We start from the raw sequence: 12,435 nt of genomic DNA, 5'->3' as shown, positions 1-12,435 counted from the left end.
GACCCACAGGGTCCTGGGCCGACCGCACCTCTACCGCATCCTACACACACACACACACACACACACACACACACACGCAGAAATAAATATACATATATATTTCTGCCCATGCACACACACACACACACGCATGCACGCGCACACAGAGTTATGGGGTGGTGAAGAGTGAGAATCACCTGGAACTCCTGGTAGCCCGGCCCTATGACGCAGGGCAGGGGCTCCATGGCGCTGTTCTGCTCGCAGGGGACCTCGGCCACGCTCAGGTTCTGTCAACACAAACAGCTTCTAACGTATGAGTACAAAGCACAAGTAGAAATCTAACAGGGTGACAGATCAAAATGTACTCTTAACATGCACATCAATACACAAGTGTGGGAGACCATGAGCCCTCGTCTGTCTTTTTAAATATGAAAAAAATTAAAAGAGAAACAACAGACATCAGTTAATTACACACGAGACATCAGATAGGTATTACATTAGTTTCTACTTTATTGCACCTGTCCCGGGGTGGATAAGACAGGTGTACGGTATCATTGTCCAGCACGGTGGGTGAGACAGACGTACTATGTCTTTGTCCATGGGGGTGGGTGAGACAGACGTACCATGTCTTTGAGGTACTGGAGCACATGCAGGTAGAATCTGAAGAACAGGCTGAGGGTCAGCGACCTGCGGAAGACCACTTGACCCCCGGGGGCCGACACCCCTAGAGTGACCTCGTCAACCAGCACCCTGTACGCCTCATTTAAAGTTGCCTCGTTCCATGGCCTGCAACATAAAACAGGTGAAGAATGACCCAGCACATAATAAAAGGCCTCAAGAGTCCCACAAAGTGTTAAATATTCAAAAAGCACCCATGTCCACATAATGGTCTTGTTATGAGCGTATGAATTGTATTTATAGTTCAGATTTGCCCAAATTCTCTTTTTATGCATCTTTTTATCATTATGCTTCTGATCGTTTGTGGACCGTAGAGGAACGGGTGAGCTACCTGCCCGTGACCTGCTGGCTCGTGCGCTCTGCGCAGAAGGTGCAAGCTCCGACTCCTCCGTAGTACACGCTCATCTCCCGCACTACGTCTGAGCCATCATGGAACCACACGCGCATGCCTGTGGTCACCGTCGGCAGGGCATTGGTCTTACGGGGAGCGTGACGGAATGCACGGACAACCTCGCCCTGCAGGGGGCGCAAGAGGTCACATCACGGCACTTCTGCATGGCAATGCCTCGCGACGCCTCAAGGACAAGCTGAACCTTCTCGCTTACTGACAGACAAAGCACCACTTTTAGAAAGGAAGACCAAAACAATCCCACCACGGCAGTTACAATATTATACCCCACCACTGATGTCAATGTTTTCAGCAAATTGTTGGAAGCAATAAGAAAAGCTTTGGTCTGAGGACAGTTGAACTTTAAAACAAAATAAATAAAAAAAAGATAGAGATACAGAACAATTTAGACTAATCACACCTCACAACAGCCCTGAACCAATCTTTTGGTTGGCATATGCTGTAGTGAAAAATAAAACCATTTGATATCTCCATTTGTGAAACCAGAATGAATTCGACAGTCTGCATTCATAATGCTTCCAAAAGGACAGACACTACAGGGCTATAAGGACATTTCAGGACACTACAGGACTATTTGGACAAAGTTTGTTTTCCAGACATGTATACCTGTAATGTTTTTTACCTAAAGCTACTAAAATTGTTGCTCCTCCGAGAGGCTCTTTGGCAAGTAAACGCCAAAGTAAAAACTTCCTCAAGTGTGTTCATGCTTATGAAAAAGTGTGAAAACTCCTCTTACACAGGATATGATGAAATATCCACTGACTTGGCAGTTCACCTGGGATTAAAATAACCCGGGGTTATTTCTACCGGTCACATTTTACCGGTTAAAAGCAGATCAAATCTTATTGATGCAGGAGTCAGTGTGTAAAAATGATTGATATTTGGATGGGACTAAAATTGCTCAGGAATGTGGATAATTAAATCGCCCCTCCTCCCCAAGCAAAACTAATCCCATCTGAAAAGGGTTTAACATGTAGCGTAGTCCCATAAAGCTCGAGAAACCCAGGCAAACACTAGCCTCCAATACCTATAAACCGCCTAGACATGCGTATGGATAATTATATAGAAATTCTTATGGATATTCTTATAGAAATTCTTACGGATAATTATACAAAAATTCATTATATATATATGGATGCGTCATATTTTCTACTTAGCCCTCTGCTCCGAGGCTCCCGGGTCCTTGGGTCTTGCCCCTCTGCTTCCATTGACCTAGTTCTTAGGGCTTGAGGTTGTGCTGCGATGATTAGTGCCTCATAAGAGCCCCAGGCATCGTGAGGGGTTTTCTACCATCACAGCTTCTAGCGCTTCTCATTACCAGCTCACCGAGCCTGCTGGGTACTTGACAAGTGGCAGGGCATTATGGCTGTGACCTTATTGTTCCCATTTCACTGGCTCTTGAGGACCTGCCTTTACGCTGTCCTTCACGTTTCCGTCTCATGGTTCCCATGTGATTGGAGAATCCCCAGGTATTTGTACTTGTCCCAGAGGCCTGTTATATGGCCATGTGGAAGATCAGTTCTCAATTACTTTGCCTCTTTGTACAATGAGCCAACCAGAATTCTCTGGCCTGAAGGAAGTCAGTCAGATGTCCCCTTCCATCTTGGCATACGGTGCGATGTCATGCGTGTATAGGAGCAGCCTGATGGAAGAAGTGGTGGGAACGATTCAGGTGTGGAAGTACCATGTAACTCTGCAGTCTGGACACTGCTAACCTTTCTTTAGCAGACTCAAGGGTCTCAACCAAACCATAGGACTTGATACCCTTCTGGAGCTCTGTCAGTTTGTGCATCTCACTTGCCTTTATCTCGGTTTCCAGTCCTTGTTTCCAGAGGAACATCAGGGGTTCCACGTGGCTTGTATTTACCATCTCAGTTTCAAGCACGTGTTGCAGTGGCATACACCCGTTTGCTGTTACTGAGCTTGTTGCTGCCTCAATATCTACAAGTATACTGGCTGACGCTACCTTTGCACCAAATCAGGGGACCCCACAGCTGAGCCACACAGTAGTTGGCTTAGTCACGATTATCTTCGGCACAGTTGGACCATACAACATGCCCACGTTACATTCTGATGCTCCTGGATTCCAGCTGCATTCTAATCGTTCTCGCAGATGCACTAGGTGTTCTGTCTGAGTATTGACATTTCCCCTCTCTTTCATCCATCTCCGCTCATGATCGGAGGCATCCGTCCACTATGTTTGGGCGCTGGGTAATTGTCCGTGAGTGTGGAGGCCACTGCTCATCCCTCATGTGTTTCATATGGCCCATTTCCTTGGGAACGCTGCTGTAATATAATTCTGTAACATCCCTGTTGCCCAACCTTGTCCATCAATGGATAGTGCCAGTAGCCTACTTCAACATTCGAAGTGTAGCTTGTTAAAAGAGTGATACATTTGTCTGCCACCTCTCTCTCTCTCTCTCTCTCTCCCCCTCTCCGTAAAATGTTTTTTTTTTTTTTTTACCTGTATATATTTAACAGAAATCTCACCTTCCTGGAAATCGGAATGAAAACAGACAACACAAGCTCATCAGGTCTCAGAGTCGTTTTTCTAAAACCCACAAAGAAATCCTTATCCAGTGGAACTCTGCGCTTTCCCTCTGAAATGACAACAGTAGCAAGACAAATGGAATAAGTCAGGTAAGGCCATGATTTACAAGACAGCATTCAGGAAAGGAACAGAAAACTTTAAATTCATGGTGTTCCCGGACTGTGCGTTGCTCTCCGTATTCTACACTGTAACCCCACCCTCTAAAGGTTTTGCACTGCATGACATGACTGAGACTGGGGAAAGCAATATGATCAGTCAGTCAGTGGTGACGTCACCTTTGGTCTGCAGCAACAGAGAGCACCTTCCTGCAGCAAGGATGGGGTTCAGATCAGAGTTCGGATACGCACTGGCAACGTTGCCACCCAGAGTCTACAAACACACACAGACACACCATACAAAACGTGAATGTTATATATATATAAAAAAAAAAAAAAAGGACGGCAGACTAGAGATCACAAGAGAAACAAAAAATAAGAGAGTAGAAGTATAGACGATGTGGCTGAACGTTGCTGTTGTGTGTGTGTTTGACAGAGACAGAAGCTCAAATGAACTCACAGCTACATTGCGGATCTGTTGTCCTCCCACGTGCCGTAACTGTCCCAGCAGTGCGGCGTATGTCTGTGTGTGTTCTGCTGGGAGAGAACACACACACCTCTCCAACACACTCTGCACTGTGGATAAACTGCAGCCTGCTCCAATACACACACCTAAAACCACACACACACACACACACACACCACTCAGATCCTCAGTGGTTATTAATAATCAAGTATGCACACGCACACACACACACACACACACACACACACACACACACACAGAGATCCTCATTTGGTTATTAATAATCAAGTATACACACACACACCACTTGCACACACCACTTGCACACACACACGTACCTTCTGGTCTCTGCTCAACTCCAAACAGTTCCCTCACTCGAGTGGGCGATATTATTATGGGATGGAGGACCCCTTTAAACTTGATATCCAGTCCTAATTAGAAAAATAAGCCATTGCAATATATTGAATTCTCTACCAACTATGACCGCAGAGCAGGATATTACATCTAATTAAATCATATTTAAGTATTGAAAACAAAGAAATCCATTGTACGTAGGAATTGTGTACATAACATCTGACCCCTTTGTACTCACCTACATTGGTGTTACCCATGACAACAGGGGCTTGTGGATATTGAGTTTTCAGCTGGACCAGCTCATCCAGGGTGATGGGGGAGATCCAAGTCATCCGTTCCCCGTGGAACTTCTGAGTGGTTTGCTCCGGACTTTCAGCCATTCTCTGAATCCGGTTAAAATGTCCATTTTAAATGACTTAACTCTACATTTTCTATCAATTTACACCAACATTTCTGTTATGGTTCTACTGTGAAAAACACTATTACTACAAATGCTCAGATCTTTCTCACTATGAGCTCTGGTGGGAAGATTAAGTCCTGTGTGGGGTCTAGAGGAAGAAGGTCCTCTTTACGGAAGAGCTCCACCTTGCCCTGGGACACAAGAGAACCCAGAAACCCAATGTTTCATGATGCCAGTGGAAACCAATAGCTTCATCATAGACTTCCTGTTTAACAAGTGGCACAAAACTAGCTATTCAATGTACCAAACACGGTCATGAGTGTCCCGAGATCCAAAAAACAATCTTACATTCTTGTCGTGTTCCAAAAGTCTGCTTTCGTTGGACTTGCAGCAGACATTGTTATTTTGTTGGCAACAGTTGTTGTTCTACAGAAACAAAACTGTGTTAATGCAATTTTCAGTACAACAGACAAATGTGGGTAATCAACTATGCAAAGTACTTAAGTCTTTCTGTAAATGTTAGAGAGAGAGAAATAATGTGTTATTCTGTTGAAAAAGATGAGAAGTTATATAATGAATTTAAAGGTAGCTTGACCCTGTATCTGGTATTTGTGTGGCAAACAAAACTCTAGATCACAGCACTGCACTTTCTGCTGTTACATGTGACACAAAGCATACCAAATACTCCCAAAATGTCCGTTTTCTACACTGTTGAGTAGCAACACGATCCATCACAGATTGTATTACAGTTTGCATTACATTTTCAGTCGAAGACTAAGTGAAGTAAGTGCAGAAAAACAAAAATCTCGAGAGTCATCCTGAGCTGGTACCGTGAACTCCATTATTAGACATTGATTAACCCAGCACTGGCACCTCTGAGAGAGCGCATCACGGGATAAAAAAGTAAAGTATTATGACCCAAAACCACACATTTATAATAATGATTATCGATACAGTATGTTACAATGAATATACACACTTTATACAGGGCAGTGGTAGCTCAGTGGTTATGGTACTTGACTTGTAACTGGAAGGTTTCCCCAATTCAAGCCTCACCCCTCCCAAGTTGCCACTGTTCGGGCCCCTGAGCAAGGCACCTAACCCTCAAATGCTCAAGTTGCATTGTAAGTTGTTTTGGATAAAAGTGTCAGCTAATTGCCATACATGTAACGTAAATATGAGCTACATTTCAAAGTACTTTGGGGTAAAACAGTTATCAACATAAATACTTTTTTTTTTCCCGTAGAAAAAGCTTTTAAAATCTGATCTGCTTCAGAGGTTTTGCTATAGCAGAGGAATGAAGTGTCTGCTTGTATTCTTGTTGTGAATGTGCCATGATGACACACCTCACAGAAGGTTCTGTAACCATCAATAATCTCCTGATATCCTGTGCACCTGCATAAGTTACCTAGGACAAAAACATGCACAAGACAGTAAGCTTACACTTATGATTTAGTTATGAACAATATGAGGACTCGATGTGTTTGAAAGGACGAGCATATGTTGGCAAAGTTGTGTTACTATGAGTTGCTGTTGTGTGTGCATGTGTGAGAAAAGCATACACATTTTCATTCAAATGCATGCAAATTTGTAGTTTAGAGAGGGTGGGAGTGTTTTTATGTGCCTGTGCATACACACACACACACACACACACACACACACACACACACACACACACACACACACACACACACACACACACACACACATATATATATATGGTGTGTGTTTTGCATGTATGTATGACAGAGTGTGTGTGGGTGAGCATATTACCCCCTAGAGCCTCTGTTATGTCTTCCATGGAGGGTTTGGGTTTGTTCCTCAGCAGTGTGTACATGGACATCACCATCCCTGGAGTACAGAACCCACACTGAGAGCCGTGTGCCTTCGCAATACGCTCCTTGAAAATACACATGCACAGAAATAAAGTTCAAAATAGAATATCTGAAATCAAAAAGGTAATTTAATGCTTCAACCTAAAGAAAAATGAAGCAGTGTAAAGTCAGAGAAGTGGCGTATTTGTACAGAAAATGAAAACTACATTAAACCCCTAAAAACTCACCTCTGTTCAACAAATTTACATATTCCGAAGATATATCCAAGAGAAAATCCTAATGCCTAGAGTGTCTTTGATGTAAATCTAAACCTTTGCCTTCATTCCATATGCACGGATCTATGAATATGTAAACAGTCCCCACCTCTATCTCCACCCCCCCCTCTGTCACTCCGCTGTAACTAGACCTTACGCGCTCACCTCCAACTCTGCTCATTAAACCCACAAAATCTGCTTGTTTTCTGTACTGCTAGCTACTGTACGTTATACAATGGCAAGTGGTCACACTGGAGCAATTCAGCCATACAAGTCAAACCATAAACTAAGTAATAAGAAGAGCAATGTAAGAAGAGCACTTAAGTCTCTGATCTGGGGTCTTATAAGTAAGACCAATTCAAGACTCTGCAAAATTGCATATACTCTAATGCACTCCAGTCTGTGAATCTGGATTACAGTCTAGATTAAAATATGTTACCTGTACAGGATGTAATCTGGTTTTGGTGTTACCGATTCCTTCGACAGTGGTCACGGCTGCTCCGTGGAGCTGGCATATGGGCATGAGGCAGGCGTTGGCAGAGAGATGGCTTCAAAGTGAAGGGGTAAACTAGACAGGCTTCTTCATGAGTCAGTGAAGGTACAGAGATGGTAGAGATCCCCAAACATCTAACAGGGGTCATTACAGTCACTGTATGGCAAAACATTGGTTAATTCTACTACAGTACGATGGATATCACAAGTAAAAGCATGTCAAGAAGGCATAAACTGTTCAGTCAGTATACTGCTTGATAGAGTTTCCTGTAGTTTGTTTGTTTTTTCTTCTTGATTATTTATTTGTTAAACCCGACTACCTTTTGCTGGTGTGGTAGGTCGGTTGTAAAGCATAGTAGTAAATTATTGTTATTAACCCATGTTTGCCATAAGTAAATGACTTCTTACTGAATTTTCTTCCTTCATTACTTTACATGTTCATATTTGTAGCAGAAGGGGGAACAGGGGTCTCTTTGCACACCTGTGGTTATGCCAGTGAACCTCGAAGGCAACCATCCAGAAACTAATCTGCACACTGCAAAGAAGTGAAATGAACTAAAGGGCATTTCACCCAAATCCATATTAGAGCAGTTGCTTGTTTGCACACAGTTTAGGCCCGCTAGCCTGACTTGCCGTGCAAACATGACGTGACGCAACAAGCTGACCAATGAGGGTAACAAGAGACTGCCTCTGCCACGCCTCCTGGCCACCTTCCATACTCCAAATGACCACCAACTCTAACTGGTCCATCGTTCTCCATCCACCTGTTTCACCCGTTTCTTGGTATGGACCTGTCGGCCAACAGGTCCATACCGCTGCACTGTCAGTCCGTTCTCCACCAAGTCTCTCATTCTAACGTCAACATTCGGAGCAGTTCTGCTCCGTTGTTGTTTGCCTTTCTTCATGTTCAGACCCACAGCACGTTTCTCTACCTTTCTTTCCAGGTTTTTTTTTTTCTTCTCTTTTTCTTGTTATTCTGTAGCCTGTTCCTTTGCTCTTTGATCTTTGCCTGGTTTCAGATTTACTTTCTGGGATACCCTCTTTGGAAAGCTTGCTTTTTCATTTACTTTTATGGATTTGGCAGACGGTCTTAGCCAGAGCAACCTACAAGTTCAAGCATGTTAGAGAGGTAGATGAATGCAGTGCTGGGATTTTTGCCCAAGGACTCTTTTTGGTACAGCATGGTGCACTAGCCCAAGTGGGGGTTTGAACTCCTGCCCCCATGAGAATGTTGGGTTCTGCAAATAAAACCATTGTGTCTGTCTAGTCTGTCTTCCCTCTGTTACACCACCACTAATATGCTACACATACTGGCTATGTAACTAAAATCTAACAACGACAACGCACAAAGTGATGAACTGACAACTTACTCTTTTATGCAGATTCTTATTCATTCTTATCTACACATGTAGATATGGCTGCATCTTATAAACGAGTGCCAATTACAGTTGCGGGAATTAGAAAAATGTGCTTGACATCCAGCATAGAAATTCAGGTCCTGAAAGAGTACAGCGTATCCCACCGGTCAAAGGTCAACTTGCCTGGAGAAAACGTATACGAGTCATGTGGCATAGTGAACGAGTGCGGAATGGCATTTCCCCACCCTCCTTACCCCCAAGGAGGGCTAAACATGAAGAATGGGTGGAAGGATTTGGAGTGGAAGGGGGAATGTGTAGAGGCATAGCGTGAGCAGGTACGTGGGAGGATACTGGATGCTCTTGGTCTGGGCATCGTATCTGGACACCATGACAGTGCACGCTCCACATCCTCCTCCGCCACATCCATACTTGGTTCCCGTAAGCCATACTGCACAAGTCAAGGGCATCACACACACACTCATAAAAAGTACAGCTAGATATAGTAAGATCCTTTGTGGCTATTCATAATCAAGTAAGCACGCACGCACGCACGCATGCATGCACAGAGCGCTACAGCCATACTTACATATAATCTCTAAAGTCATAATTGTCTGTTAACCCCTTAAACTCCAGGCTTATTGTTTAGTTATGAAGTCATATAATTTAGTATCTCGCATGAAACGTATGTATTTACAAGGGTGATGGATAACCCACTGGAAGGTCACTTAAGCATCGCTCTTAAAGGTGGACCAGTTCAGCGTGGGTTAGATAAATTGAAGTTTGCAAAGCGCATGCCAATACTTAAACGAATCAAGCATTAATCTTTAAAGCCAACAAAAGGATACAGCTCTCTCTGAGAAAGGACAGTAACGTCGTCTCCGGGTCTGCATTGTTGATGGTTATCTGTTACAATTCAAAGATGATTTATGTACCACCTTAAGTTACTGTGCTCACCACTGTCGCCCTTGGCTTGTTCACTGGGGTACTCGGACATTTATAAAGCTGCTTTGAGACAACTGTTGTTGACAATCTGTTAACAGCGCTAGGTTATATAAATCAATTTGACTTTGACCTTATTACTTAACACAACAGGTGACTGCATAGTTTAATTTCTGTGAGGAACATGTGCCGTCGACAGCACAACTCACACGAAGCTTAGGCTTGGACCATAACGCATAAACAAACATAATTATATTCCATGTCGACATCAGTGTTGCCACCCAGAATAAACAAACGACTCATTACCTTTTTACCATTGACAAAGACAAGCAGGCGATCGCTTGTCTTCTCGGCCATTTTCTTAACTCCTAGTTGCTTGCCAGTACGGAAAGACAGTGGAGTTGCAGTTAAGGGCGTTACTGTCACACCAGTACAGACCGGGACCGCCCCGTCGTCCTTACTGGTTCATACTTCTCTTAACGGCGCTTATGTCATGCTGATATTTCACTTCCCAGTAATATTTACTTCGGTTTAAAAACTACACGTTCTGATTAAATGTAATGTTAATGTAATAATTAACATTAGCTGTCTGACACGTATACAATGTTAGATAGTGAATTTAACTTAAGCGTTAACAATTAATGATTAACAACTAAGGTTTAAGTGTGTAGAAGATATTCATTTAGACTGTTTGCGCTTCTGCTACTCATGCCAGTATTTATAACAGATTTGTCAACTTTAAAAAGCCAAACGATAAAAAGTGAGTCTGACAGCAAAGTGTCAGTATAGCTGGCTAGCTAAAGTTTTTACAGAAAGGTCTTGCCAGCGAATTAACAACCTCATTGAAAAGAATTGTTCAAATCTCGTCGGTAACAGCACTGAAATATCATCACCGCACTTTAGTTAAATGGTGCTTAAACCAAAAGAGCGACGGCTCATATGTGCTACCTGACGTTTTGTGGGAATATATTATTATTATTATTATTGTTATTGTTATTATTATTATTATTATTATTGTTGTTGTTGTTGTTGTTGTTGTTGTAAACGAATTCCCAATAATCTCAACTGTAAAATGCAAGCTTTGAAACTAACGGGGACACAGAACTTCATTCCTCGCCATAGAAAGTCTGTTTCACTCCCCAGGGAGCGGATAAATTACAATACATTTTATTGTTTGTTTGTTTTTCTGATCTCTTTTCTATAGACAAGATTAAACCAGATAAAACCAGATCGTTGTTTTTATATATAAACGCCACATCACTGGAAAAGCATCAGAGCCGTAAAACTAAATAACCGGAGCGCGAAATCTGTGATGAGTGATGCCAGTCTGTAAAACTATACACAGCGTTACTGATGTAGGAAAAAGCCATTTGTCTCCAACTTTTTGATACAGCATATAACTTAAAGGCCAGGGTCTGCTCGATTAGCTGGAAATCCTGGATAATATATTTTCTTGCAAATTCAAGATTTATTATATAAGCCTGTGGGTATAGTTCATGTGTCAATGTGTGGGCTACAGTTAAAGATTCAGTTGTTGATTCAGACATTAATAATAAGATTCAGACATTAATAATTTGCGTTCGACATCATCGTAGTCAATGGTCAGATCATACGATCACTCTAAGCTGACCAGTTCTGGGAGACAGACCACTTTTGTGCAGGGTAACAGATGGGTTACAACCTGCTCTTGAATTATATCTGCTATTGCTATCTGCTATCTGCTATCTGCTATCTGCTACAACCTGCTATTGAATTATATCTGTATATTTTATGTATTCTTTACATTATATTCTTTGTTTTATTATATGTTAACTACTCTGTGAATGTCAAAGCCAGTAAACTGGGTGTGAGTTGTGAAAATCACAAACTAGGACTTGGTGTTGACTTTGAAATGGACCTATGTTACTGATAAACAGGCTGAGCGACGGCATACTCACCGGCAGTGATATAGCTCAGAAAACCTCTCAGTAGAAAGACAATTTTCTATCCAATTCTTTCTATTTCTGTATTTCTATTTTTATTAATGTTATTTTATTTATTTATTTATTTATTTAACCTTTTTCAATTAGTAAATTCACATTTTGTGGCCATTGTAAAGGGTTCTAAAATAATTGTATTACAATAAACTGTTGACAATTTTCTTCTGATGTCCCAATGTGGTAGCAATTTTAATAACAGGGCCCTCAGATTAAAAAAGTTTAAGAACCTTTTGATTAGATGGTTATTTTTTAAAAGATCATGTTTCCAACTTTTGGTGACTTACCACTGCAGTTGTGTGAGACTGCTAACAATCGTTGACAGGTAAATCTTATGCTGACTGTAAATACAACAATTAGTAACTTATGGTTGGTTTCGTTGGCTTTGAGGTTGAAAGTAAAATGAACAGCTAAACTCTTCCTGACAAATTCCACAAACTACATAAGAACTACATTTTTGATTTTAGTACATTGCAGAGAATTGTTTGCCTTTTCAGCTAAGAGAATTGATACGGATTCGTTAACTCAGCCTAATACATCCCCAACTGTTGTGACCTTACTGATAAGGACCTTAAGTAAGGCAATACTGGGAATTTCAGGAACATGGGGTTGAGGGCCGTGAAGGCAAGAAAGTGGAAGAAGGATGACA

The 12,435-nt window shown here is 42.1% G+C and overlaps 1 protein-coding gene across 1 annotated transcript in view; it reads right to left on the bottom strand.

Moving 5' to 3' along the window:
• Positions 1-10,224, bottom strand: part of aox6 (aldehyde oxidase 6) — a 21,928-nt gene extending 11,704 nt beyond the window's left edge. Inside the window, exons 1-17 of the mRNA XM_035520935.1 lie at positions 10,117-10,224; positions 9,717-9,774; positions 9,223-9,319; positions 7,461-7,569; positions 6,706-6,832; positions 6,279-6,340; positions 5,281-5,358; positions 5,043-5,123; positions 4,771-4,915; positions 4,517-4,609; positions 4,173-4,324; positions 3,893-3,986; positions 3,557-3,666; positions 989-1,173; positions 603-765; positions 177-266; positions 1-40 (exon numbers count right to left, since the gene is read on the bottom strand). The exon at positions 1-40 is cut by the window's left edge and continues 130 nt beyond it. Coding sequence (XP_035376828.1) covers positions 1-40; positions 177-266; positions 603-765; positions 989-1,173; positions 3,557-3,666; positions 3,893-3,986; positions 4,173-4,324; positions 4,517-4,609; positions 4,771-4,915; positions 5,043-5,123; positions 5,281-5,358; positions 6,279-6,340; positions 6,706-6,832; positions 7,461-7,569; positions 9,223-9,319; positions 9,717-9,774; positions 10,117-10,167 — 1,735 coding nt within the window. The 5' untranslated portion in view covers positions 10,168-10,224. The remainder of the gene's footprint in view (positions 41-176; positions 267-602; positions 766-988; positions 1,174-3,556; positions 3,667-3,892; positions 3,987-4,172; positions 4,325-4,516; positions 4,610-4,770; positions 4,916-5,042; positions 5,124-5,280; positions 5,359-6,278; positions 6,341-6,705; positions 6,833-7,460; positions 7,570-9,222; positions 9,320-9,716; positions 9,775-10,116) is intronic.
• Between the last annotated feature and the right edge of the window lie 2,211 nt (positions 10,225-12,435).

The sequence above is a fragment of the Electrophorus electricus genome, chromosome 21, assembly GCF_013358815.1.
Source record: "Electrophorus electricus isolate fEleEle1 chromosome 21, fEleEle1.pri, whole genome shotgun sequence".
Classification (NCBI taxonomy): domain Eukaryota; kingdom Metazoa; phylum Chordata; class Actinopteri; order Gymnotiformes; family Gymnotidae; genus Electrophorus; species Electrophorus electricus.
This window is presented reverse-complemented; position numbering and strand designations above follow the sequence as displayed.